Source organism: Castor canadensis, chromosome 15, assembly GCF_047511655.1.
Source record: "Castor canadensis chromosome 15, mCasCan1.hap1v2, whole genome shotgun sequence".
Lineage (NCBI taxonomy): Eukaryota > Metazoa > Chordata > Mammalia > Rodentia > Castoridae > Castor > Castor canadensis.
In genome coordinates this window covers 74,386,306-74,410,959 of record NC_133400.1, presented here as the reverse complement: position 1 = coordinate 74,410,959, position 24,654 = coordinate 74,386,306, and the positions used below count along the sequence as shown (strand labels likewise).

General features: G+C 40.5%; 1 protein-coding gene across 3 annotated transcripts in view; it reads left to right on the top strand.

Annotated features, from left to right (window-relative positions):
* Window positions 1-24,654, top strand: part of Armc3 (armadillo repeat containing 3) — a 102,177-nt gene that overhangs the window by 63,322 nt on the left and 14,201 nt on the right. For 2 of the 3 annotated variants that reach the window (XM_074055428.1, XM_074055427.1), the window contains 6 exons: window positions 8,938-9,187; window positions 11,378-11,514; window positions 12,688-12,856; window positions 16,058-16,155; window positions 16,780-16,881; window positions 17,252-17,347. In XM_074055428.1, the coding sequence (XP_073911529.1) occupies window positions 8,938-9,187; window positions 11,378-11,514; window positions 12,688-12,856; window positions 16,058-16,155; window positions 16,780-16,881; window positions 17,252-17,347 (852 nt within the window). Of the gene's footprint in view, window positions 1-8,937; window positions 9,188-11,377; window positions 11,515-12,687; window positions 12,857-16,057; window positions 16,156-16,779; window positions 16,882-17,239; window positions 17,348-24,654 lie in introns of all 3 variants that reach the window. The other variant, XM_074055426.1, reaches the window with a different exon arrangement.

The window sequence follows — 24,654 nt, the reverse complement described above, 5'->3', positions numbered from 1 at the left end:
CTGTTACTGTGTTTGCAGTGTAGGATTTTCCCATTTCCCTGGGCCCAGTAGGAGGAACCGCGTCTTCACACTGACCCCTAGCGGCGGTTCCGGAGGAGGTTGGGGGAGGGGCAAAAGAGTAATGGAAAGATTGTTCTGTATTTTAATGAAAAGCACACTAATTTAATTTGAAACACTCTCTGGTGAGCCTAAAATAATATTTTGAAACACTATCAAAAGCTTGTGATCTGGAAAGCATTTCATTGTGATGCTTTGAAAGAGATAATATTGTACTGCTCACTATACGTTTAACAGATGTTGGCATTTGTCCCTTTCTAAGGTGGGGTCACTTCAAAAAGTTGACACCTTCATTGTCCTGGTGGCTAAATGTCTGCTGTGCTATAGAGCCATATAGGATAAATGCTTATAAAGACATAGGAAGCACACACACAGCAATAAATCTCTTTGTATCACAGTTTCTCTAGAGTTGAACTTTTGCTCTTGATTCTGTATAATAGAAAAGATTATTTCACTTTAAATTCTTATTTAGACAGCTTTGTAGTAAAAGTCTAGGTCCTTTAAATTAGAACGCTCACCATATGAATGTCTTGAAACACAGATCGAGCTAGTCTTCGAAAGCTCAATTTTGCCTGAAGAACGATTCAATTTTTTGTTACTATTGTTAAGGAGTGATACTTCATGAAAGTATTATTACATACTTTTTAAAAGTGCTCTCTATTTGAGTGGTAAAATAGACTGGAAGAGTCTTTGCAGTAAACTGATAAATTACTTCCGAATTCTTTCCATCCAAGTTTCGTGTGTGTGAACTTTTCATTTGTAACTCCTCAGAGCCCAGATTGCTCTCTGCCTGATAGAATCTTGTTATTACATTGGTTATATTGGATTGGGGAAAAAATGTACTGGATTTGAAAGAGATGTAGAATGAATGGCAGAATTTTGTAACAAAACCACTTGGTTCCCATTTTGTGTCAGTTGATGCCTACCCAACCTTGACAAACAGCTTGAATTTAATTAGCCACCAGTTCCGTGAGGCTTGGCGAATCTCATAAAATGTTCGATTAGAAAATTGTCCACTCCGCTTTTCTTTCTTACAGAATGGAGGCTGATGTTTGCATAGCATTTGAGCAGACCCCAGCCTCTTGTTGCTTTAGTTATTTTTCAGGTAGGGTCTCACTTTTTTGCCCTGCCTGCCTGAACTGTGATCCTTTCCTACTCACGCTTCCCGAGTAGCTGGGATCACAGGCATGCACCAACATGCTCAGTTTGTTAGTTGAGATGGGAGTCTCACATAACTTTTTGCCCAGAGTGGCCTTGAACCACAATCCTCCCAATCTCGTACTCTCCCCGACTAGTTGAGATTACAGGCGTTAGCCATCTCACCCAGCTAATATTGTATGATTTAATGATTAAAGGAATGAAAAATGTGAAAAGGGAATGGATTGAAGGTCAGAATACCATGATTTTAATCCTGTTGATTAACTTACTCTGAACTTTTCTCAGCTATGAAGCAACAAAAGGAATTCGTATTTTGTATGTCTCAGTCACTACTCTTCACTAGGATTGTGGAGATCCTGGATCCCAACTTCCACTAGGGGATGGGGAAGGGGAATCCTCTCTACACCTTTTCTCATTTCATCCCAAAATTCACCCATGACCTCGGGATTCCCTCGTAACCATTTCACCACCGTGGGGGAGTTCTTTCTGTGACACATGCTACTCAAACTGCAGGGACGCAGCAGGGAGGAAGCAAAGGTTCCAGAAAGCTGCTTTCCTCCATCTTACACTGGAGTCAGGGAGACGGGCAATGCACCAGTACAATTTTAAAAGGTGATTTCAGAAGTGATGAAAGTGTAAGTAAAATAAAATAGCACAATGTCCTACAAAGGGGCATGACCCTGGGGTCTTGAGGCGGGGGGGTCCTAGGGAATGACACAGGGCTCCTGTAAGAAGGGCTCTTTGAAGAACATTTGAGCTGACGAGGGTAAGCCAGCACTGGGTTGGAGACAAAGCGCAGTGCCAGGGGTTTTTTTGTTTTGTTTTGTTTTTGTCACACTAGAACATTCAGCATCCTTATTATTTAGTTAAGAAAAACAACATCATGGTATCTTTAATTACTGTACAATCACATCCTTTCTCGTCTATACATAGTTAAATAGTCGGGACTCCACTAAACAGAAACATTTGATTACTGCAAATGCCATTCGCTGGGACTACCATAACACCTTGATCATTGTTGGTATTTTATTAGGGGACAAGTCAGCCATGTAAAATGAAGAAAGTTGTTCCTCCTGATGGCGGGTAGTTAATGGCCGGCAGGGCAATCCAGCTTTTAAACAGAGGGTAGCATGCAGGGAAGTGAAGAGTTGTGATTGAACAGATAGGTCAATAAAGACTCTGTCACTCCGTGTAAGAAAATTACATTTGATTTCCCCAGCCTTTGATTGACTGCCTCCAAATTGGTAATAAAACCGCGCGTGCGGCTTGTGGAAGTGCTGCGTTGGCACATTCTAGTCTTTACGATGATGCCGTCCTTTTTTGAGAAACCATGATGTCAGAGCAGCTGTATCATAAAAGAAGATTTGGGAAGCCTCACACCCACACCTACCCAGGCCCATCAGCACGACAGGAACAATTTGGCGTCATGTGTTTCTTAGTATTCTTTGCATTTTTCTTATTTTGCTACCAGAGGCAAAACACAATTGTATCTGTGGCTAGCTTTTACTATGGTAATTATATGTTTCTTTCAAACCCCTTCATTGAAGCATTTCCCTGCATTTAATTGTGATCATCTCCCTTTACAGTGAAAGGCTTCTTTAAATATTATTTCTTTAAGGGGAGAAAATCCTCTTGGCTAGTTTTATCAATTTTGGCATCCAGCCAGCGTTTGGGGACGCCCATCCCAGCGTTCTACAGCTGTGGGACTGCAGTGGGGAGCGCATTCCACTTCTTGGATCATTACCTTTGTTGAGACGCAGGCCGGAAGGAGAATCCGGAATCGTGTTCTCAGCATTCCAAGTCTGGCTAGGATAACCAGGGGACAACCTGATAACCTGCTTATCAGAGTGGCCAGTGGTCCACCTATGCAGCCTCCCCGTCAGCTGCAAGGCTTAAAATTGCCACCCCAAGTCGCAGCTGCATAGGTGCCTCTCCTGAACACTCACAGCGTGTCTCCCCGCTGGAATGTCTTCCTCGGTGTGACAAAAAACTCATGGAGACATATGAAAAATCATGCTGGTGGGAACAGTCGTAATCACTGTCAACAAACAAGGTTCTCACTGCCAACATCACCATCTGTTCCATCCGGCTCATGTATTACCCTCTATGTGGGCTCTGTTAAACAGATTTCCAAATGACTCAAGGTCACCCTTGATTCACGTAACCAGCTTTTACAGATGGGATGAATGTGACCCTCAAAACAGCAGAAAAGATCCGATTTTGAGAGGTACCAAATGCTGACATCTGACGACACCCTCAAACAGACTCAACAGTGTTTTCAAAGACAAAACAGATATCCCTCGATGCAAGAAATGGATATGCTCCAACGATGTGTTTTGTCCAAAGTATGAAATCTCATTTCTTGAACTCCACTGAAAAATTACCTCAATACAATTAGAGAAGCACTGGGGGTGGCAAGGGGGTAAGAGCAGCTTGGAGATCCCAGTTTTGTTGGGTGCTATCCCTTCTTGCAAGTTTAAAGCTGTGCTAAGTACCCCTCCCCCCAATTCTTTTTGAATACATGCAGTTGTCTTCAGCTCACATTGAGTTTGCCAGAAGAGGGGCTGATTGATAAAAATAAATAAATAAATAAAAAAGGCAGTGATGGCCACGAACCACCCTGCAGAGCAAGGGACAGCTGAGCAGTAGTGCGGAGTAAACAAGACAGTTCTGCAAGCAGAGGTGCGAGAGAGATGGGGAGGACATTCACTGCAGAGGGAACATCAGTGCACAGATGCAGACCTGAAGTCGGACTGTGTATTTCAGTGAGCTGTCAGTCAATGTTATTTCTATGATTGAATTTCTCCTTAGTGATGTTCTCAGTACCCATTCTGCAAGAGTTTCCAATGTGGGCTTGGGGACTTTGATGAAAAGTTGCTGAACTCCGTCACATATCAAATACTGTAAAATGATATTTTTGATTGTTACCTTTCTCTGACAGTCAACATTTGTGCCAAAACATTATTTAATCAAACAAACCAAAAAAGTATACATTCACTAAACAAAGCCTCTGAATTCATGTCACAAAAAAGAGACGGAGTTTGGGATACAGAAATGCTTCCTGGAGGAAAAGACATTTGTGTTGAACTCTGAGAGATCCGTGGGAAGTATCCAGGGGAAGAGGATGGCAGGAAGTTGGGAGAGTGCGTGAGAATGCCCTGAGGTGATAAAGAGCCCAGAGCAGAGCCATAAGAAGAGGAGGGAGGGATGGGGGTGCACATGGGGCTGGGGAGGGAGGCAGGGCCACTCACACAGCACTGTGCAGGCTGCGTGAGATATTTGGGGATTTATCCTGGGCAATGGGGAGCCATGCAAGTTTTAAGCAGGGAAGCAATATAATATTTATAATTTTAAATTATAATTTTAAAATGGAAAAAGGGCCGGAGGGAAGTACAAATGACTTGTTAGGAAATTACAGATGCTTCTCAACTGATGGTGGGGTTAGGTTCCCATAAACCTATCTTAAGTTGAAAGTATCATTAAGTCCCAAAGGCGTTTAATACACCTAAACTACACAGCATCCCAGCTTCACAGCACAGTGTCCCAGAGGTACCAGTTGTTTACCCTGGTGATTGCCTGGCTAACTGCCGATAGCATATCACTAGCCTGGTAAAAGATCCAAATGCAAAATTTGATGTGTAGTTTCTATTGGATGCGCTTTGTTTTCACACCATTGCAAAACTGAAAAATCATAAATCGTGATTCAGGAACCATTCATATTTATGTCACCCACAAGAGAGGAAGTTGGATTAAATTTGGTGAGAGGGTGGAGACAGGAGAGAGAATGGAGAAACTGTAGTGGAGGAAGGTAGTCAGGATTGGTTACACATGAATCTCAGACTTCACATTGCTTTACACACATCATATGATATACACAAGTGTTTTTATACAGTGCTGTATTTGTTTTTAACTTTGGTTTTTTTCAACTTACATTTTAAACTCTTACTTGATTAAACTCCAGCTGGATGGAGACTAGTGATAGTAAATATCAGAAAATATTTTTAAATTCTTGTGATGACACATGGCCCAATAATAACAAAGCATTTTGACTTCTGTCCCATTCATTTGCAAACTGAAATGTGTTTTAAAAATATGACAGGCTTCAATTTGTGTCCATATTAAGACAGGAAAAAATAAAACAGAAGGCTTGGGACTTGAAAGAAACAAAATTAATACTTTTTTTTCACAAATTACAAATTCTGCACTCTCATAAATGAAATTAGTTTTTAGGTAAGAATAGTAGTTTGTCTGGTGCGATGGCTCAAGTGGTAAAGGCCTGCCTAGCAAGCATGAAGCCCTGAGTTCAAACCCCAGTGCAGCCCAAAAGGAATAGTAGTTTGATTTTCCACCATAGTAAGCTAATTTCATTTTCTCTTTTCACACTTAAGCAGACTTCATAGGGGAATTAGGTATGTATGTACAATGCAAATTGTGCTTCCCAGATGTGCATGCGCGACTTGTCTTTCCACTCTGGCTTTTATGTTCAGTGTCGTAAAAGTTGTCTTCCATTGTGTACTAGAATCTTTGGAGTTTTAAACAGCTGGGTTTTTATGTATTTCTCTCTCTCCATAAAGAGCAAAGAAAAGAGCAGAAGGTGGGAATATGTGGACCAAAGCAACATATGCTTCTGTGCAGGAGAAATCAAGTCAGAGCCAAAAGGCTGAGCTGAGAGCTCATGCTTACCTGATAGAAATTCCTGTATCTTGACCCAACATTGCTTAGTTTCTTAGTTTGAGAGAAACCACAAAGACAAGGTGTGATCCTACAAACTCCTTTAAGTTTCCAAAAGCTTCTTAGTATACAAAAAAGACAAAGCCTTTGAAAATTTATTTGTGTGCATTTACTTAAGGATTTCTGCCTTTTATGATAGAAATATCTCCATTGTATGCACTTTCCTAAATCTCCAAAATGTTGTAAAAATGAATATTGTCAAAAGAAAAAAAATGCCACTGTTCAATAAAGGAAGCATGCATGTGTATCTGGATATGTTACAATAATTAAAAAGATATAAAATATTTAATTTAATGGACTGATTGGATAAGTACTTGAAAAATAATTCAAAGAAAAAATGATCTTGAAAAGATTTAAGTATGTATTAATCAATTAGAAAATATACAGAATTTTAAATTCCAGGGCTTAGGGTGTAGCTCAGCAGTTACTAAGCAAGTGCTTAGGATATACAAGGTCCTAGATTTAATCCTAGCTCTTCTCCCCCTCCCCCCAAAAAAGAAAAACCTATTGATAGGATTTTTAAAATTCAATGTTTCAACTGCAAAAATATGAAAGCAAAAATAAGAGTCATTTCCAATAAGCTAATATATTAAAACCTTTAACATTTTTCTTGTTCATAAAACCAAATGGCCACCATTTCAATTAATAATTGGAAAGAGAATTAAAAGTGAAATTATCTTAAGAGTGTTTGTTTCATCTCTTAGGAAAGGAAACTAAATGGTAACCCTCAGCTATCGTGGTGAGGCACAAGCCTTTCCGACAATTATTATATAAGTAACAATTATACAATTGATTTGAGTTTCATGTCATCTAACCAGACTAATTTTAAGAGTCATCTTTCCAGAGAAAGAAAGAGAGATGGCATAAGAAGTGCCACCAAAGGTAGAGAAAGGGGAGCAGTGGAACCCAGCATTGCCTCTGCCTTGGAGTCAGTGGGGTGTGTTAGATGGGTGGGTTTATGTAAGGGAGCACGGCCACCTGCCCAGCTCATCGTTATCCAGAGTCGCTGTTTCCACTCACTGGACCCCTGTCCAGGCCCTGCCCTTCAGTTTCCTCTTTGGTCTGGCTTGTCTACGATCCCCACCCCTTGCGCCCAGGGCTACCAGGCTCCTCACCCAGATTTTATTTGTCATGTACGCTGCTGGACAATCCTCAACTTCTGTTCTTGAGGTGGCCCATCCTCCTTCAGAGTCAGCAAATCAGTGACAGTAGCAAGTTAAATGCCTAGGGTGGTGGTTAATCAGAGAGCCTCACTCAGTCTGTTTCAGTTTGGGCTATTTCATGACCCTAAATGAAAAACAGAACATTTGTCAAAAATTAACTTGAGATGTTTATGTCATTGGAGTTGCATTTTTATTTATTTATTTTTAATTTCAAAATAAAGTATTGCTAACCATAAGTGTATTTAAAACTTTATAAAAATCTTTTTAAAAATTATTGTTATACTGGGGGGAATACATTATATCATTTAACAAAGTTCCTACAATATATCATAGTTGAATTCCATTATGCTCCTTTACCCCTCTCCACCTAGCAATTACTTCATTGTCTTGATAACTTCTGTTAACATGATGACTTCAGTGGATTTATAAGATATAATTGTGGGTTTTCCTTTAAAATCATGACACAATGTATATCTTATTGTTTGAATTTCATCTATTTAAAGTAATTCCAAATGCTGAAGAACCTAGTTAAATCGTCTCCCACTCATTAAACTAATCTAATTTTTACTTTTACTGTTCTATGAGCTTCAAAGTGATTAAAAGGCAAGGACCATAGAGAACTACTGTGTTCTTAAAAGAAGATATAGGCTAATTGTGAAAAGAAAGTTAAAATATTAATGGATAACTGTAGTCTTTCTACACTAGAAACAGGAAATCAAACCACTAAATAGTACATTACTAAATTTATATCAGAATCTTTGATATTTAATTTGAAAAAGAAAAATTTACACATAAAATAATTTGCTGGTTTCAACTGTTTAGCCTCTGCCTATGATTAGCCCTCATTGAAAGAAAGGGAAGATGGGCCAGAGAATTTTAACTGTATTTATTTATTTATGTACTTGGGTTTGAACTTAGGGCCTCACACTTGCTAGGCGGGTGCTCTGCCACTTGTATGAAAACTCCAGCCCTGTTTTTGTGTAGAGTTTTTTTGAGATAGGGTCTCTAGAGCTATTTGCTGGGGCTGGCTTCAATCCACAATCCTCCTGATGTCTGCAGCTAGGATTAAAGTGTGACCCACCAGCACCTGGCAAATTTTAACTTTGATCAGGAGTTCTCATTCTTGCTTCTTCTTATTTAAGGTTTTGCCTTCCCAATAGTAATTGTTTAATAGATTTTCTTTGAATAGAATTTCCTGGTCTTACAAGTATCATTGAATTAAAACAAAATAACAGTTGTAACAGTGCTTCTTTTTTTTTTTTTTTGTACATTTTAGAGCAAATTTTATGTATTTTTTTAATGTGGTGGGGGTACAGTGTGACATTTACACAAGTTCATACAATATATCGAATATATCATACTTGAATTCACCTCCTCCATCATTCTCCTTTATTTCCCCTCTCCCCATTCCTGGAATAGTTTCAACAGATCTCATTTTTCCATTTACATACATGTGTACACTGTATTTGCACCATATTCACCCTCCCACACCCTTTCCCCACAATCTCCCCCTCCCACTGGTACCAGCCCCCACACAGGATCTGTTCTGCCCTCCTGTTCTCCTGTGTGTAACAGGGCTTCTTAAATGTATATAAATCACATATTTTTTCTATAACCCCAGCTGCAGAAGTAGGAAAAGAATTATTCAAATTCATTCACACCTGGAATTTTCCCTGACTCCACTTAAACCAGGAATGCCCAATTCTGGGTTGATCACATGACAGACTATTTCTAAAACTGCATCTCTATGTTCATGTGTTGTCTGAACTTAGTTTCATGTTCCAAAGATACTGACATGAATGGCCTTCGTTTCTCCTTGTCCTCCCAGTGCTGCTGCTGAAGCGGATGCGGTTGACCCATTAGTTAGCATCCTGTCTAGTAATCGAGATGGAGCCATCGCCAACGCTGCCACAGTGTTGACCAACCTGGCCACGCAGGAGCCGCTGCGCATGGTCATACAAAATCATGACATCATGCGTGCCATCACCAACCCGTTACACTCCACCAACACTGTGGTGCAGAGCAAAGCTGCGCTCTTGGTGGCTGCCACTGCCTGCGATGTGGAGGCTCGGACAGAGGTGAGAGTTTTGGGAACAGAGTCTTAAGAGTCTTAGAGGAATAATGTGCTCAAATCAGAGTGGGTAGGTAGCAGGTCAGGGACATGAGGACAAAGCTTTCTGAGGCCAGAGCCCAAGTTTGGCACTATGCTGTCTGCTCAATTACCAAGTCTTTTTTCTTTTGTCTTAGACATCTGCTCTACTTCCTTTCCTGTTCCCATTGACTCAGTTCATTTGTACTCCTCTATTCAGGTAGTAAGATAGCCACCCAGGTATTCCTATCTACTTAAATAGCCCAAGCACCAGCTTTTACCTAGGTGCAGCTCTACACCCCAGAAATAACACCTCATTTATAATTCCATCAGAGTGCACATTTTGCTGATTTATACCTCCTTGATTTCCCTGCAGGGAAAGCCAGTCTCCCTTGCATCCACCTGATAATTCCTCTTCCCCCTTCAAAGCCATGTCCACCATCCTGACCTCCATGAGGCTGGTCTTCAGCCCTCAAACTCGGTCGCATCCTCCTCTGTGCTCCTGTTACACCCCACACATCCCTCTCTGTCTTTTTTGTGTTCAATGGTTCTTGTATGAAAAACTATAAGCTCCTTGAGGCTTCAGAGAAAGGGACAAGATTTTTCTTCCTTAGGTCCATGTCATTAAAGTACGCCTAGTACATTATATGTATTTAATAAAGCTGTTAAGTGAATGAGAAAGTGAGTCAATGAGTGGATAAATGAATTAGATTTCTGCCAAAAGAACACTGGACTTTGATTACTATCTCGCATTATACCAGAAATAAAAATGATCAGAAATCTGGCTTGCTAAACACAGATGCTTCAAATGAATTTTCTGAGCTGGCCCAGTTACAGGTGCCAGAGTGGGAGACCTGCCTGAACCCCTGGTGTGACAGGAGAATGACTGAAAGTGGCCAGGGGCTGTGGATAATGCCTTGGGTACTATTTGGTATTCTTTCTGTCCTCCCAGCTCAGATAATACAGTATTGCATTGCAGACAGGTGAAAAGACCTCTTTCAGATCTTTACCCCATTGGAATCATTTTATACCTTAGCAATTTTTAAATAATGGAATTCCATTCAATTCTTTTCTTGTTCTTTATCTTCTCTATTCCTTGAGAAAAGAAAAATACACACTGTACAGAGAGCAAAATTGGGCCTTTTCCTAGAGAATTGCCTCAATATCGGTTTGGCCACACTGCTGACTAACACTGGTGGCCATGCTGTGATAAGGGTGACACTTGTCTGCATCAGTTCTTCCCATTCCAGCCCTGGAGATTGTATTAGTTCCCTATTGCTGCTATAACAAATTATCACCATTTAGTAGCTTAAAACAATAAAAATCTATTATCTCACTATTTGAGAGGTCAGAGATCTGAAAATGGATCTTCTGAGCTAAAATCAAAGTGTAATAGGGCTCTTTCTTCTGGAGACATTAGGGGGGAAATTCCTTGTCCTTTCCAGTTTCTAGAGGCCACCTGTACTCTTTGTCTTGTGGTCCCTTTCTCATCTTCCACGATTATCATTCCAGTGTTAGCTTTTATCCCATCCCCCTTTCTGCTCTGATACTCCTGTCTCCCTCTTGTAAGGGTTTTTGTGATAATCCAAGATAATCTCCCAATGTCAAGGGACTTACTTTAGTCACCTATGCAAAGACCCTTCCAGGGGTGAGGACATCTTTGGAGGAGCATTATTCTGTTTACCATAGGACCAAAAGGACATTCAGTGTTCAGGAGCAGAGTGAATAACCATAGAGCATCCCTCGTGAAGACAGGGCAGAGGGAAACTCCTTCTCCAGTTCCAATCCAGCTGACATTCTGGTGATCTCCCTGGGGCATCTTCTTTTCTTTGAATGGAAAACTGGATTCTTGTCTGTAAGGATGCAATAAATCTAAATATAGACACATTCTAAAACATTTTTACATAGTTGAAACCTTTCAACAATCAAATAATGCTATTTTCTAAAGCATTAATGTTGATACTCTCTCTCTCTATTCTTTTCTCATTGAGGGGCTTGAACCCAGGGCCTTGTACTTGACATGCAAGTGCTCTACCACTGAGCACTGAGCTGCATCCCCAGCCCTTGGTTTTCTGAGAGTCTCGCTGTGTAGCCCAGGCTGGCCATAAATTCAGAGTCTCCACCATGCCTGGTTACACTGTACAATCTTAAAGCACACATTTTTGGCTTTTGCTTTTAGTTAAGAAACTGTGGTGGACTGGAACCCCTTGTACAGCTGCTGCATTCCAAGAACGATGAAGTCCGAAAGCACGCCAGCTGGGCTGTGATGGTCTGTGCCAATGATGAGCCAATGGTCACTGAGCTATGCAGGCTTGGGTGAGTGGATGGCATATTGAGTTTCTGGCTCAAGCAAAAAGAAGAAGATGGAGAAGCATACAGTCCAAGGAAGAACAAGTGGAGCGCTCCAGAATCCTGCATGTCCACTGCACGGGTGGGGAGGCAGAGAGGGGCTCTTGAGCATTCTTCCTTCTCTGCCCTTCGCAAAATCATCTTCACTATTTCCTTTCCTGGTTCATTTTGATAAAGGCTTTTCTTGTGCTGTTCTCTGCTACTGGCACACACAATCCTATCTGTCTCTCAGATTCAACGCTAAAATCAAATGGGTGAGTCCTGACTATTATCTCTACTTTTCCCCCTCCACCAGCCTTTTCACCAGAATTCTGTACTTACCTTCTTCATCCATACTGCTGTCCTTACAAATAGGAGATGAGTTTGGTTGCCTTTAGCAGAGCAGTGAAGAAGGTTTTAGGTTCCATAGACAAGTTCAGCCTATTAATTTCCAAGCATTTTTTTTTCTTTGTAGATACTGCCTGACTAGCTGGAAAAGTCAAGGTCCAATATTAGTTTTGCTTTAAATGAGCAATGAATTTTGTTGTTCTAAGAGTGTCTGTGTGAGCCTTCCATTGTCATGACAAATACCTGAGATAAAGCAACCTGCAAAGAGGAAAGATTTATTTGGGCTCACACTTTTGGAGGTTTCAGTCTGGGTCAGTTGGCTCAATTGCTTTTGGACCTCTGATGAGGCAGAACATGACAGCTAGGAGTGAATGTTAGAGGGATTTGCTCACCTCATGGCAGTGGAGAAGAAGGAGGAGGAGGAGGAGAAAGAGAGAGACAGAGAGAGAAAGAAAGAGAGAGAGAGAGAGTTAGTTTGAAGAACAAACTAGGGTCCCAATGTCCCCTTCATACACATCCCAATCACCCCACCCAATAGGGGCATAGGCTGGGGATCGAGCCTTTAACACCTGGGCCTTTGAAGGACCCTAATCCCAATCATAGCATGCTCCTTCACAAGTGTTCGAATAGGAGTTACTGTGGGGCATGTGTGTTCTTGGAACAGGGCTAATTTGTCTTCACAATGCTGTCAGGATTGCTCTATGTAAAAGAGTTCCATCTCAATTCTTCATTCAGGAGCTTGTGGATATAAATGGGAACTCAGTGTTGGACTGCTTATAGAAAGAAAATAATGCTTTTAACTTCTTTTGACAGGGCTTTAGACATCCTTGAAGAAATTAATCTATCAGTAAGTCGAAAAAATAAATTCAGTGAGGCAGCTTATAACAAACTGCTGAACAACAATCTTTCCCTGAAATACAGCCAGACTGGCTATTTGTCATCAAGTAACATAATTAGTGATGGATTCTATGATTACGGTCGGGTAAGTGGCAGCATTTCTTTGGATCTTGCTACATATGATAGTAATTTTTCCTTGAATCATGATGCTATTACAATGCCATTTTATAAATACCAAGTGTAATTTATATTTTTACTGACAAAAATTTAAAAATCAGCATTTTATCCTTAACTTTGGTTATAAGATTTTGTATTTTTGTACAGTTTTAACTAGAATCTACTGAGTAGTAGTTAAGCACCTTGCTAATGCAAACTCAAGTTTCAAATAAGAGATAAACAGATGGGTGTAGTGTAGCTCAGTGGTAAATCACTAGCCTAGTATGGTCAAGGTCCCGGGTTTCACTCCCAGCCAACATACACACATATACACACACAATATAAAAGGAGTGTTTTAATTTTGGCATTTCATTACTTCTAGGGCTTAGTATAAGTGATAAGGATAAAAGTATAAGCTTTTCATTTTACTATGATCTGCTTGAAATCAAATTCTAGTACTGGATTTAAAATGTAGATGAAAGCTGGGTGCCAGTGGTTCATGCCTACAATCCTAGCTACTTGGGAGACTGAGCTTGGGAGGATCACAGTTTGAGGCCAGCCTGGACAAATAGTTCATGAGACTCCATCCCTACCACAACTATGCCCTACACTGCGACTATGACATACAGAGTAATTGTCCCAAGAAAGTCCGTCTCATTCAATGATGAGTAATCTTCAAAGAACCAGCATAACATCAATACAAAGATGCTTTGAAGGAACCAAGGAAAAGAGGAGAAAAACCAACAAAGAACACTCATCAGGAAAACATTGCCATAATGACACTGTGACAAAATGCATTTGGTCATGAGTTCTTAAAGCATTTCATGAGACAGAATCCTTTATAAAGGAGAACTCTGATTCATTCGTTCGGAAAATATTAAGTTTCTGATATTTCAGACTTTGACTATGTCAGTGAACAAGAGACAAAGATTCTCTTCCCATGGTGCTAGTGGGAGGAGACAGACAACAAATAGCAACCTTGATCAGTCAATAAATAATTTCACATGATAGAAATGATGAGGGTTGGGGAGGAGGGGCAAAGGAAAGTAGAGTAGAAGCACACAAGAGGTTCTGCAGTGTTGAGGTTGATGTCTGCCATTTTTAAAATGGTGATGAGGTAGGCCTCACTGAGACAGTAATAGCTAAGCAAAAACTTGGAGAAGGTGAGAGATTTACCTATGGCAATATCTGGGGGAAGAGCTTTCTGGGCAGAGGAAACAACCAACACAAAAGCTATAATGGGTGAACATGCTTGTCTTGTCTAAGAAATCAAGGGTTGCATTGCTTTCTCTTATATGTAGACGCTAGACCTACAAGTTAAATGTATATATAGACACATATATGGTCATACACACACACATGCACACACATGCACATATATACAATGAGAGAACAAAATTGCATCTGAGGGGGTTACAGGAGGCAGGAAAGATAAGGAAAATATTAGCGAATGAAAAATATTGCAACAACTATAATATAGTGCACTGTACAGAAAGCTGTTGAATATTAAGGGAGCATGGTGATAGAGAAAGAATAAGTAATGGGTGGTTAATTTGATTAAAGCATGATTTATACAGAGCTGAAATACCAAGGCAAAATCCCCTTGGTACTTCCATCAATATATACTTAATAAAAAAAATAAAGGGCAGGAGGGAAAAATAAATCTTTTCCAGAGGAGGGTTCCAGTGGGAGGAGGGTGGGCACAAGGAAAAGGGGAATGAGGGTGTATATAGTGGATGTATTTTGTATCCATATATGAAAACAGAAGAATGAAAAGAAATTGTTCTAAGAACAGGGTGGAGGGGGGAAAAGGGAGAATGATGGAGGGGGTAAATCTAACTAAGATATATTAGAAGCACATATGTAAATATCACAATGTATCCCCATATACAACTATATATGCTAATAAAATCATAAAAAAGAAAGAAAGAAACAGCATGAAGGAGACTAAATCAGAGAGCAGAGGTAGGAGGATTGCAGTGAAGCCAGGTCACATGAGTGCTGAAGACCATCGTAGGGTCTGGACACTTCTAGGTTGGGAGTGTTCCAGGTTCTTGGCAAATTGAACAAAGATTTGGAAAAAACATGCAGAAGTAGCAAGCAAAGTGTAGATTTGTTGAAAGTGGGATGCACTCCCACAGACAGAACGATGGAGTTTGAGGCCACAATTCTCTGTCAGGGCTTAATTTAAATTTAAGACCAAAACTAGGGCTTGGTGGGGGTAGGGGATTAAAAGGGGACTTGAGAGGGCATTCCTTCTTATGACTGACAGGAGGACGTTATATAACTTTTGACTACACGTGTCCCTACCCTCAAAGCATTGTGTTCTATTACATGCCTGAGATGCAGTCTCTACATATGAAGCTTTAAATATTGGAGGCTGGTTCCCCAGCCCTCAGCGCATGCGCCAACTCTGGGACTTTCCCTTCTGCACAAACACTATCTTTTATCATGATGTAGTGGCTACTGGAATTAACCACAAAGAGAGGGTTCCAAGGACATTTCAACTGATGTCTCCTAAAGAGGGCATGTCCTAGGCGGGACTTTTGTGACATTTTATCTGGTCAGACTCCATCTTTTCTTGACCAAACTGTATTTCCTGCCTCAGAAGGACTGGGCCTTTAATTCGAATGAAGTGGAAAACCATGGCAGGGCCCTGAGCAGAAGGAAGACTCCAACAGGATCTCTTTGCCTTCTTCTAAAAGTATCATGGGAAGAATCTTGGATGAGAGAAGGATCCAATGGTCATTTGAAGGGAAGACATTTCAGAAGTTGATCTGGACCAGCCCTTTTCTCCCAGGCTGGCAAAATCGCCTGTGTAGGACTTCACTTGGCCTATCTGTGGACACCTCACATACTTTCTGTAATCGGTTTCATGACTCAGTTACTTTTACAGGCAGCAAATTCTCCCAAGGTGCACAGATAGATTTGTGAACTCAAACACTTTCAGAAGCTAAAATAATAACTATGGTAGGAAACAGCTGATGGTAAAGCAGGAGAGATTGTGGGCGACTGGGGATGTATCCTGCCTGAAGGCGAGAATGTTCACAAGTTCTGAATACATACATACTTATATGTGTTTAGAATGAATGAATTAAACTCCTCAAACTGTGAAGAACGTATTCTATAAGCATTCATGTTTAAAATATTCACACAGAGAATATTCTACAGTCTCTGAATTATCTTATAGATAAATCCTGGCACCAAACTTTTGTCATTGAAGGAACTCTGCCTGCAAGAACCAAGTGATCAACGTGCTGTACTGTTAGTCAACAGCAAATCTGATGTGTAAGTCTTTTGGGGAACAAGGTAGGGGACAAAGAGAAGGACTTTTGTTGTTGCCTGTCAACATGTGAATATGTAAAAGTCCCTGGTATGGTATCTTTCTTTTCTCTTGCATCTTACACCATCATGAAAATAAAAACTGATCCATAAACTCACATAGCCTGGCGGGGAATAACCACCACCATAAATTCACCCTGCTCTCTCCATGACACAGTCGTTTTCCAATGGATTTGGGAAGTCAGGACTCTTACTGTTGGAGTACCAAGAATTATATTTAGGGGTCTCCAGAACCGTGTGCTAGAATATAATTAGCAAGCAACATTTCTTTGAAACAAAGTAGTAAATGGTAGAGGTAAAAATTCAAGCTTCAACATTCTTCTTTAAAATGATCATGCATATCTCTATAGTTCTGCAGCCATACATTTTATATAAATATTTCCTGTCCGACTTGTGAAAAGCTTTATTGACATTCTTTTTGTCTTAAGCTCACCTTTATGGTTTTAAAGTAGCATGTCACTGTTAAAAGTTATCCAAGTACGACTTTCGGAAAGACATGTTTTGTAGGACAAAGTCAATATTGACAAATTATTTTCATTTGTCCATAACTGCAAACGTATGAAATTTTAGTTCTCCGCCTCCTTCTATGGAAGACAAATCATCAGACGTCGGTTATGGACGAAGCATTTCTTCCTCATCTTCCTTAAGAAGAGCAAGTAAAGAAAAGACTAGGTAAGAAAACCATGTTTATCTATTCTCAAATGACTCTCCCCTTAATGTTGGGGTGAAAAAAGAAGTTTCGATTTTAAGTTTTGGCAACTTGATTCTTACTCTTCTTTCTAGTTGCTTTTTAAGTTGCTGTAGCAAAGCTTTCTGGAAGAGGAGGCGGGAAATGTGGGTGCTGTGGCCCGCCAGTATATTCAGTTTCAGTAGCTGTAAAGGGAGTAATGCCTGCCACCCTGCTTCCTTGAGAGGAATCAAGTCATAATGGAAGTGAAAAGGCCTTAGAAGGGACACGATGTGATGTATTGTATGTTCTGTGTGATTGGAATCAGTTGTGGTTTCTTTCAAACGATAAAAAAGAAAATAGTTTTCGTTTTAGTACTGGCTTTGGATCTCCCTCAGAAGAGAAATCGGAGCCTGCTTCAGGACGAAATACTGGTGCTAGCAAAAGTGCCACTAAAGAAAAAGGATCAAGGTAAGAAACACGTCTTATTCTCCTAATCATATCACGCCAAGTTTTAGTCACCCAGCAAGTTGGTGAAAAGGAAAGGTAACTTTTTTGTTTTTGCTGTGCTGGGGATGAACCCAGGATCTCAGCGTGCTAGGCAAACACTCCACCACATCCCCTAGCACCTAAAATTTCCCATTTAAAAGCCACAGCTTAGGCTGGGGATGTAGCTCAGTGGTAGAGGAAAGTGACAAACCATCAATTCCATTCCTGGGACTGCAAAAAAAAACCAAGGGAGTGATTTTTACTTCTGAAACTGGTGTGTTGAACTAGGCAAGTTGCCTAGTGCAGTTTTAAAGTCCTTTTATTTTTGTCCCTCACTGTCTCTTCTGACTCTGGATGGGAACTCTGGTCCTTCTGATCACTAGTAGGAACTATCAGCTCCTGCAGTCACTTTAATTCATCACGACAACAGAAACAGCAGGCTCTGGTGAGTCATTGAAGCCCAACCCTGGGTAGTAATCAACTTCAAGTGTGTGTTCCTGCCTCCTTCACTGTTGCCTTTTGAAGGATACAAGCCATCCACAAGAGTGCCTTGTCCTGCCACCATCCCCCCACGTCCCCCACTGTCCCTGCCTTTCAGGCCCCCTGTTGCTCACTAGGTTTCTGGAGAGGAAAATAGGGCAAAGCTCTTACTTGATTGGAACAATTATAATATGCTTTTGTGCTCTTTGGGCCTGGCATATTTTAACTGTACTTCCTTCCACATGTTGACATCTTAAAAACCTGTTTCTTCTCCTGTGAGAACTTTTCTGGATTCTTTGAAAACCTCCTGCCACTCTCCATAACCCTTCAATTATTGTACACTCCAGCCCTTAAGAGTCGCTGTGGTGCTGGAAGCTGTTTGCACATACACCAAATATCTCCTTTCCGAGTAATTGTGCTCTTATGGTCTAAGCAGAGGTGTGCTCTTCCCCTTAGACCTCTTTATTTTCTGCCTCTGCTCCTAACTGGCTTCTGTTGTTCCAGTGCTGCTAGGCTTTCCCCTTCCCTTCCTTTTCTTTTTAAATTTTTGTTTTATTCATATGTGCATACAATGTTTGGGTCATTTCTACCCCCTTCCCCCGACCCCTCCCTTACCCACCCCCCACTCCTTCTCTTACCTCCCCCCAGCCCCTTGCTACCAGGCAGAAACTATTTTGCCCTTATCTCTAATTTTGTTGTAGAGAGAGTATAAGCAATAATAGGAAGGAACAAGGGGTTTTGCTGGTTGAGATAAGGATAGCTATACAGGGAGTTGACTCGCATTGATTTCCTGTGCGTGGGTGTTACCTTCTAGGTTAATTCTTTTTGATCTAACCTTTTCTCTAGTTCCTGGTCCCCTTTTCCTATTGGCCTCAGTTGCTTTAAGGTATCTGCTTTAGTTTCTCTGCATTGAGGGCAACAAATGCTAGCTAATTTTTTAGGTGTCTTACCTATCCTCACCCCTCCCTTGTGTGCTCTCGCCTTATCATGTGCTCAAAGTCCAATCCCCTTGTTGTGTTTGCCCTTGATCTAATGTCCACATATGAGGGAGAACATACGATTTTTGGTCTTTTGGGCCAGGCTAACCTCACTCAGAATGATGTTCTCCAATTCCATCCATTTACCAGCGAATGATAACATTTCGTTCTTCTTCATGGCTGCATAAACTTCCATTTCCCTCCCTGCTCTTTCCTTCCCCTCTTCCTCTCCACCCCCCAACCCCATCCTGCTTCTCCCCCACCTCCGTCCCAGAGCTTCTCTCCTACTGAACTGGAATGTTCTTAAGGACAAGAACACATTCTTATTTCCATAGTTTCTTTTCATCCCCAGGATTTAGCACAGTGCTTAGTTGACATATAAGCATTCATATTTATTCAGGAGACTAGAAATCCAAACTTTTGCAGGAAAAGGTTATTTTTGACAAGTTCCACACTTAGGAACTGTGTGTCTCCAGAAAATAGTTTACTGACTCTTTGCCTGCGTTTCCTCGTCGGTAAAATGGAAATAAAAACAGTGTCTTTCTCAATAGTGTCGTTGTGAGAATTAGATAAGTTAGGATGGGAATGGAGGTGCTAATGCTAGGTCTGTCTTTCTCCCTCTTTTTCTCTCTCTGTGAGCATATCTTATTTACAATTGCTTTATCTTCCTTGCTTTCTTTTTGTTACTGCCTCACTAATAATGGTAGCTTTTATGTGATTTGATTTGCCATGGGACCAAATCTGCCCCCAATTCCCAAACAATCTTTGAGTTCAAAGGCCAACAGCAATCCAGTCCAATCTGTGTGTCTCTGTTCCAGGGGTAAGTGACCTTTTTTGGGGCCCATTTGCTATCTCCCTGTCCTGGTAATACCTTCAAGATTGATGATCTCAAGGATTCTTGTGCTCCTTTTTTGTAATCTCACATTTGTATGCCAGCTTAGTCCTTCTCCTGTGTCCAGACCCAAATGGGGGTCAGCTTCCTATTGGAGTTCCTCTCTGCCCCGCACCTGCTGGTACCTCAGGTTCACTCTGTCCAAACAGCTCATTGTTTCTCCCAAATCCCGGACCTCCTGCTCCTCTGTTCCCTTTGCTGGGAACGTGGTTCAGATTCCTCTGCAATTGCCCAAGCCTAGGGATCATCTTAAAGTCCTTCTTCCTCCTGACCCCCTACCTAATGACTCAGTCCTACCCACTCTGTCTTAGGTGCCTCTTAATGGATTGCTTCCTCCTCTATTTTCACGTTCCTGCCCCAGTTCTGGCCTTTGTACTGGATGTCATTCACATAACCTCCTTATTGTCTGGGCCTCCATTGGCCCATCCTTCATGCTAACCCCCACTGTCACTATTCTCAATTAAGTCTTATCTTATTGGTACTGAACCAGGACTATTTTGCACAATGCTGTATGTCAATCACTGAAATAACGAGTTTTGCAAGAGTTTTTTTCTCAATGAAGTGGCCAAGGGTGGAGATGGAAGAGCCAATCTCAAAGTCGACTTTTAGGGTTGGGGGCTATTTTTGGGTTGAGGTATGGGGAAAGGTGATTGAAGGGCAGGTGTAATTGGGGTTTTGTGCAGGCATCAACTTCTTCAGCTCAACCGTTGTGCCCACAGTCAGAGGTATTACCTATTCCTCTGAAATTGGTCAAATCAGCAGGTAACGATGAACAGGTGAAGTGGATTAAGTCTAAAGAGTTTATTCAGGCTTCCCTTGCCTAAAACCATCACTTGCTGTCATCCCCCTTCCTGGCATGGCACACCAGAACAGCCTTCCTGGCCTTTTCACTTTCTTTGTACTTTGGTTTTGGTGACACTTTTCCTGATCACCCAGTTCAAACATTGACTTTGTACCTGCTTCTTTGTGAATCTGGTTTTTTGAATCTTTATGTATTTATTTAATTATTTTCCAAGTTTTATTGAGGTTTCATTGAGAAATAAAAATTACATATGTTTACAGCGTAGAGTGTGATATTTGAACAGACACTTCAAAATGTTTACCAGAATCAAACTAATTAACATATCCCTCCCCTCCCAGAGTTACCTTTCGTTTTGTTTTGTGGTGAGAACATTTAAGACCTACTTTTCAGACAGCTTCAAAAATACAGATTTTTGTTGTTGTTTGGTTTGGTTTTGGTTTTTTATTGTTTTATTGCTTTTTGCACTGGTCTTGAGTTGAAGACCTTGCTTATGCTAGAGAAGGGCCCTCCCCAAATCTATATCCCCAGCCCTTCAGCGTTGTTATAATGTCACCATGCTATACATTAAAGCCCCAGAACATACTTACCCTACATGGCTGAAGCACCTTTGTGAAGTGACTCTCTCTGGGGTGTCCCCCGCACTGACTGGTGATGATTTGTTTCTTGGTCATTCTTCCTAAGCATCTTTTCATCTTTAGAATCATAGGACCTAGAATAGTTTCATGCATATCAGGGATAGTTAAAAAATTATCGACTAAATATTCACTAACTAATTATTGAATGCTGCTTGTTGAAAGGAATAGATGTTCAACTCCCTTATAGTACACCCAGAGAGAATAAATATAAACAAACAAGGATACCTGTTCATTCTTTAGACTGTCTCCACCCTCCCTCCTGTCTCTGCACATTCTTGCAACTCACTCCCCACTTGAAGACAAACCCTTGTATGCTCCCAGCATCCAAGAACACTGACTGACATCGACAAGACTGATCCTCGGTCTTCTTACCTGAATAATGGAGATGGTGATCCCTACCTCATAGAGCTGCTGTAAGAGTGGTTGCGATGACATGTAGCAATATGCCTGGATTGTTGTCTGGCACACGTGGACGCTTATATATGTCCATTCTCTTCCTTCTTCTTAGCGCTTGGTCCCCTGAGGGATAAGTGTGTGATAATTCTGTTGTCCTGAACTCCATCTTTTGGTCAACCTCTCTTGTCTCATGACTATGAAAATTTTATCTTTTTTTTTTTTTCTTGGTACTGAGGATCAAACCCAGGGTCTCAGGCGTTCTAGGTAAGTGCTGTACCACTGAGCTAACATCCCCAGCTCATGACTGTTAAAGTTTCAGACTTCTGAGAATAGAGTAAAATATTTTGACTCTGCTTATCTGATCACGTCACTGAGAATGGTTCACGTAACAAAAAGAATTGAGAGGCAAAGAATGAGATGTCTGGAAGCTGAAATTTTGAAAGGATAAATAGTGAAGAAATGAAAAACAAGATCAATGGCATATAAGTGGTTTAACACAGACAAGGGAAAGCCAAAGTATGGATTTCTGTCTTTTTCTTGATGAATATTATTACCGTATGCCATGTAAATGAAAACTCTTGTCTCTTTAGGCAGGAGAGACTCATTGTTTTAGAGAGTTTTTATATTATTGTTGTTGTTAGGTTTTAAGAGTTTTAGTCATGCTCACTTTCATGGAAAAACACAGGCAAGGTGACTAATTTATTTTCTATGTATCCACTAGCCTGCTTGATAACTTCAGCTTCACTGAAATCAGTATGTCAATACTTCTTCTAAAGCTTTTTCTTATAAAGACCATTCTCCAACCACTTTGAACATCGATTTAAATATTAATAACAAAAGAAAGGACTATAAAATAGGTACAGTGAAGGGGTACTTGTGGGAGGGGGAGGGGAAGTGAAGGAAATTAAGGTGAGGGAATATGGTTGATGGGCTTCATATACCTATATGAAATAGAACAAAGAAACCTCTTGCAATTGCTTTAAGTGGGGCGGGGACGGGGTAGAGGGAGAGAAACAGTAGGGTGACCTAACCAATGTACAATATAAGCCTATTTGGAATTGTCACAATGAATCCCCCCTGTACAACAAATACATTCTAATTTAAAAAAAAAATCTTTAGCAATGAATAGTTTTCATAAAGCAAATTAAAACTCTCAGCTTGGAATTTCAATAAAAAGAAAAAGACCATTCTTCCTATAACAAATGTTCACTAAACCTATTCTTGTAGTATAAGTTCTCTTTGGCACTCAGACCAGCTTTCATAAAATAATCAGATTTTACATGAGTTTATTGCACACTTAGAAACGTGTTGTCTTTCTGTCTCCTGTGTCAGATCCTCCTTCCAGTCTGCTCATCCCTGGAGTCTTAGAGATTTACAATGCACACTTTATCATTTCTGTGAATCCCAAGTTAATGAGCTCATAACACATTTTTGTTTTTAAAATAATTTTCTACACTCTCTTTTACCCATACCTTAGCTGTTTTTGTTTCTTCTCTCAAATCTTAACTAACTACAAATGTCTGTCAGAAACAGGCATTGTCTCTTAGTCACATTTAAATATCCTCTCACTTTCTTTTCTTGAATTTATTTACTCAGTCAACAAATACTTATTCAGTACCTACTATGTGCCTGGAAGCTCTCCAGTGTTGGAGATACAGTAGTGAACACAAACCTCTGCCCACATAGAAGTTACATCCTAGAGAGAAGACAAAGTAAACTGCTTGCACTCTCTCTCTCTCTTCCTCCTTCCCACCCCTTTTGTCCCTAGTTCCTTCTCTCTCTCTCTCTCTCTCTCTCATCTACCCAGAACAAACCATATTGCCACTTTGAACAATATCCTCTTCCCATCCTTTTGGAATACACAGGGTGGAATACATACCTAATTAAAATAGATCTCCTTCAACATTGAACTCCTTACATGTCATCTATGTGGAATTTATTGAATGCTCTCTGGTATTGTGATTATTTTCCACACACCAAAATCTTCCTGCTCTAATTAAAACTCCTAGAGAGCTGGGTTCATGACTTACATTTCTCCCAGCAGCCTTGCCCTATAATTTATGTATTTATCAAAAATATCAAAAGTGAGCAAGTGATTAAACTTTGAAAATGTCAGTGCACAATTTGGGGCCAGCTAAACACTATTATATTGCCTCCTATTCATCCACCTGTGAACATGGAAAAACATCCTTAGAGTTTTAAGACCCAAAGTAAACCTGTGTTTTCTGGAGTAGTTTTGCCAAAGCCTCTACAGGAGAGGTAGATGTTCTATTGTCTTTCATCATAAATTAGTGTTCTCCCTGAGAATTAAATTGCACAGGGGTTAATTTTAAAATTTTAATTTTGTTTCTGCATTTATTAGAAGTGAAATGTAATTATTGAAGTTTTTATGAATACATCACAAATAGCCATCATCACAAATCAGGATACAAACAATTCCCAACACCCCCGACTCCTAACCCCTGGTATTCTCTGCTCTGTTTCTCAACACTGATCTCCATCTTTCTCAGGATATTATGTGAATGACATCATACTGGGATTGGGGTTTCTATCCAGCATACTGCCTTTGAGAGTCTTCCAAATTGTATTAATAATTTTTCCTTTGTTAGTATGTGGTACTGGATTTGCTTACCAGGCAGGTGCTCTACCACTTGAGCCACATCTCTGGCTTTTTTTTTTTTTTTTTTTTTTTTTGCATTCAGTACTTTTCATAGGGTCTCACATTTATGCCTAGGCCACTCTGGACCCCAGTCCTCCTATTTATGCTTTCCTTGTAGGTGAGATGGCAGGTGGGTACCACCAGCACCCAACTATTGGTTGAGATAGGGTCTCTCGAACTTTTTGCCCAGGCTGGTCTCTAGCCAGCTCCTCCCAATTCCTGCCTCCTGAGTACCTAGGATTACAAGGTATGAGCCACCACACTCAGCCTAATAGTTTATTTCTGAGTAGTGTTTCATTGTTTGGATACACCACATTCACCTACTGAAAAACATTTCAGTGGTTTCCAGGTTTTGATATTTATGAAAATACACCGGCTTTAAGCATTCATGTACAGTTTTTTGTGTGTATGAATGTAAGTTTTAATTTCTCTATGGCAAATATTTGGA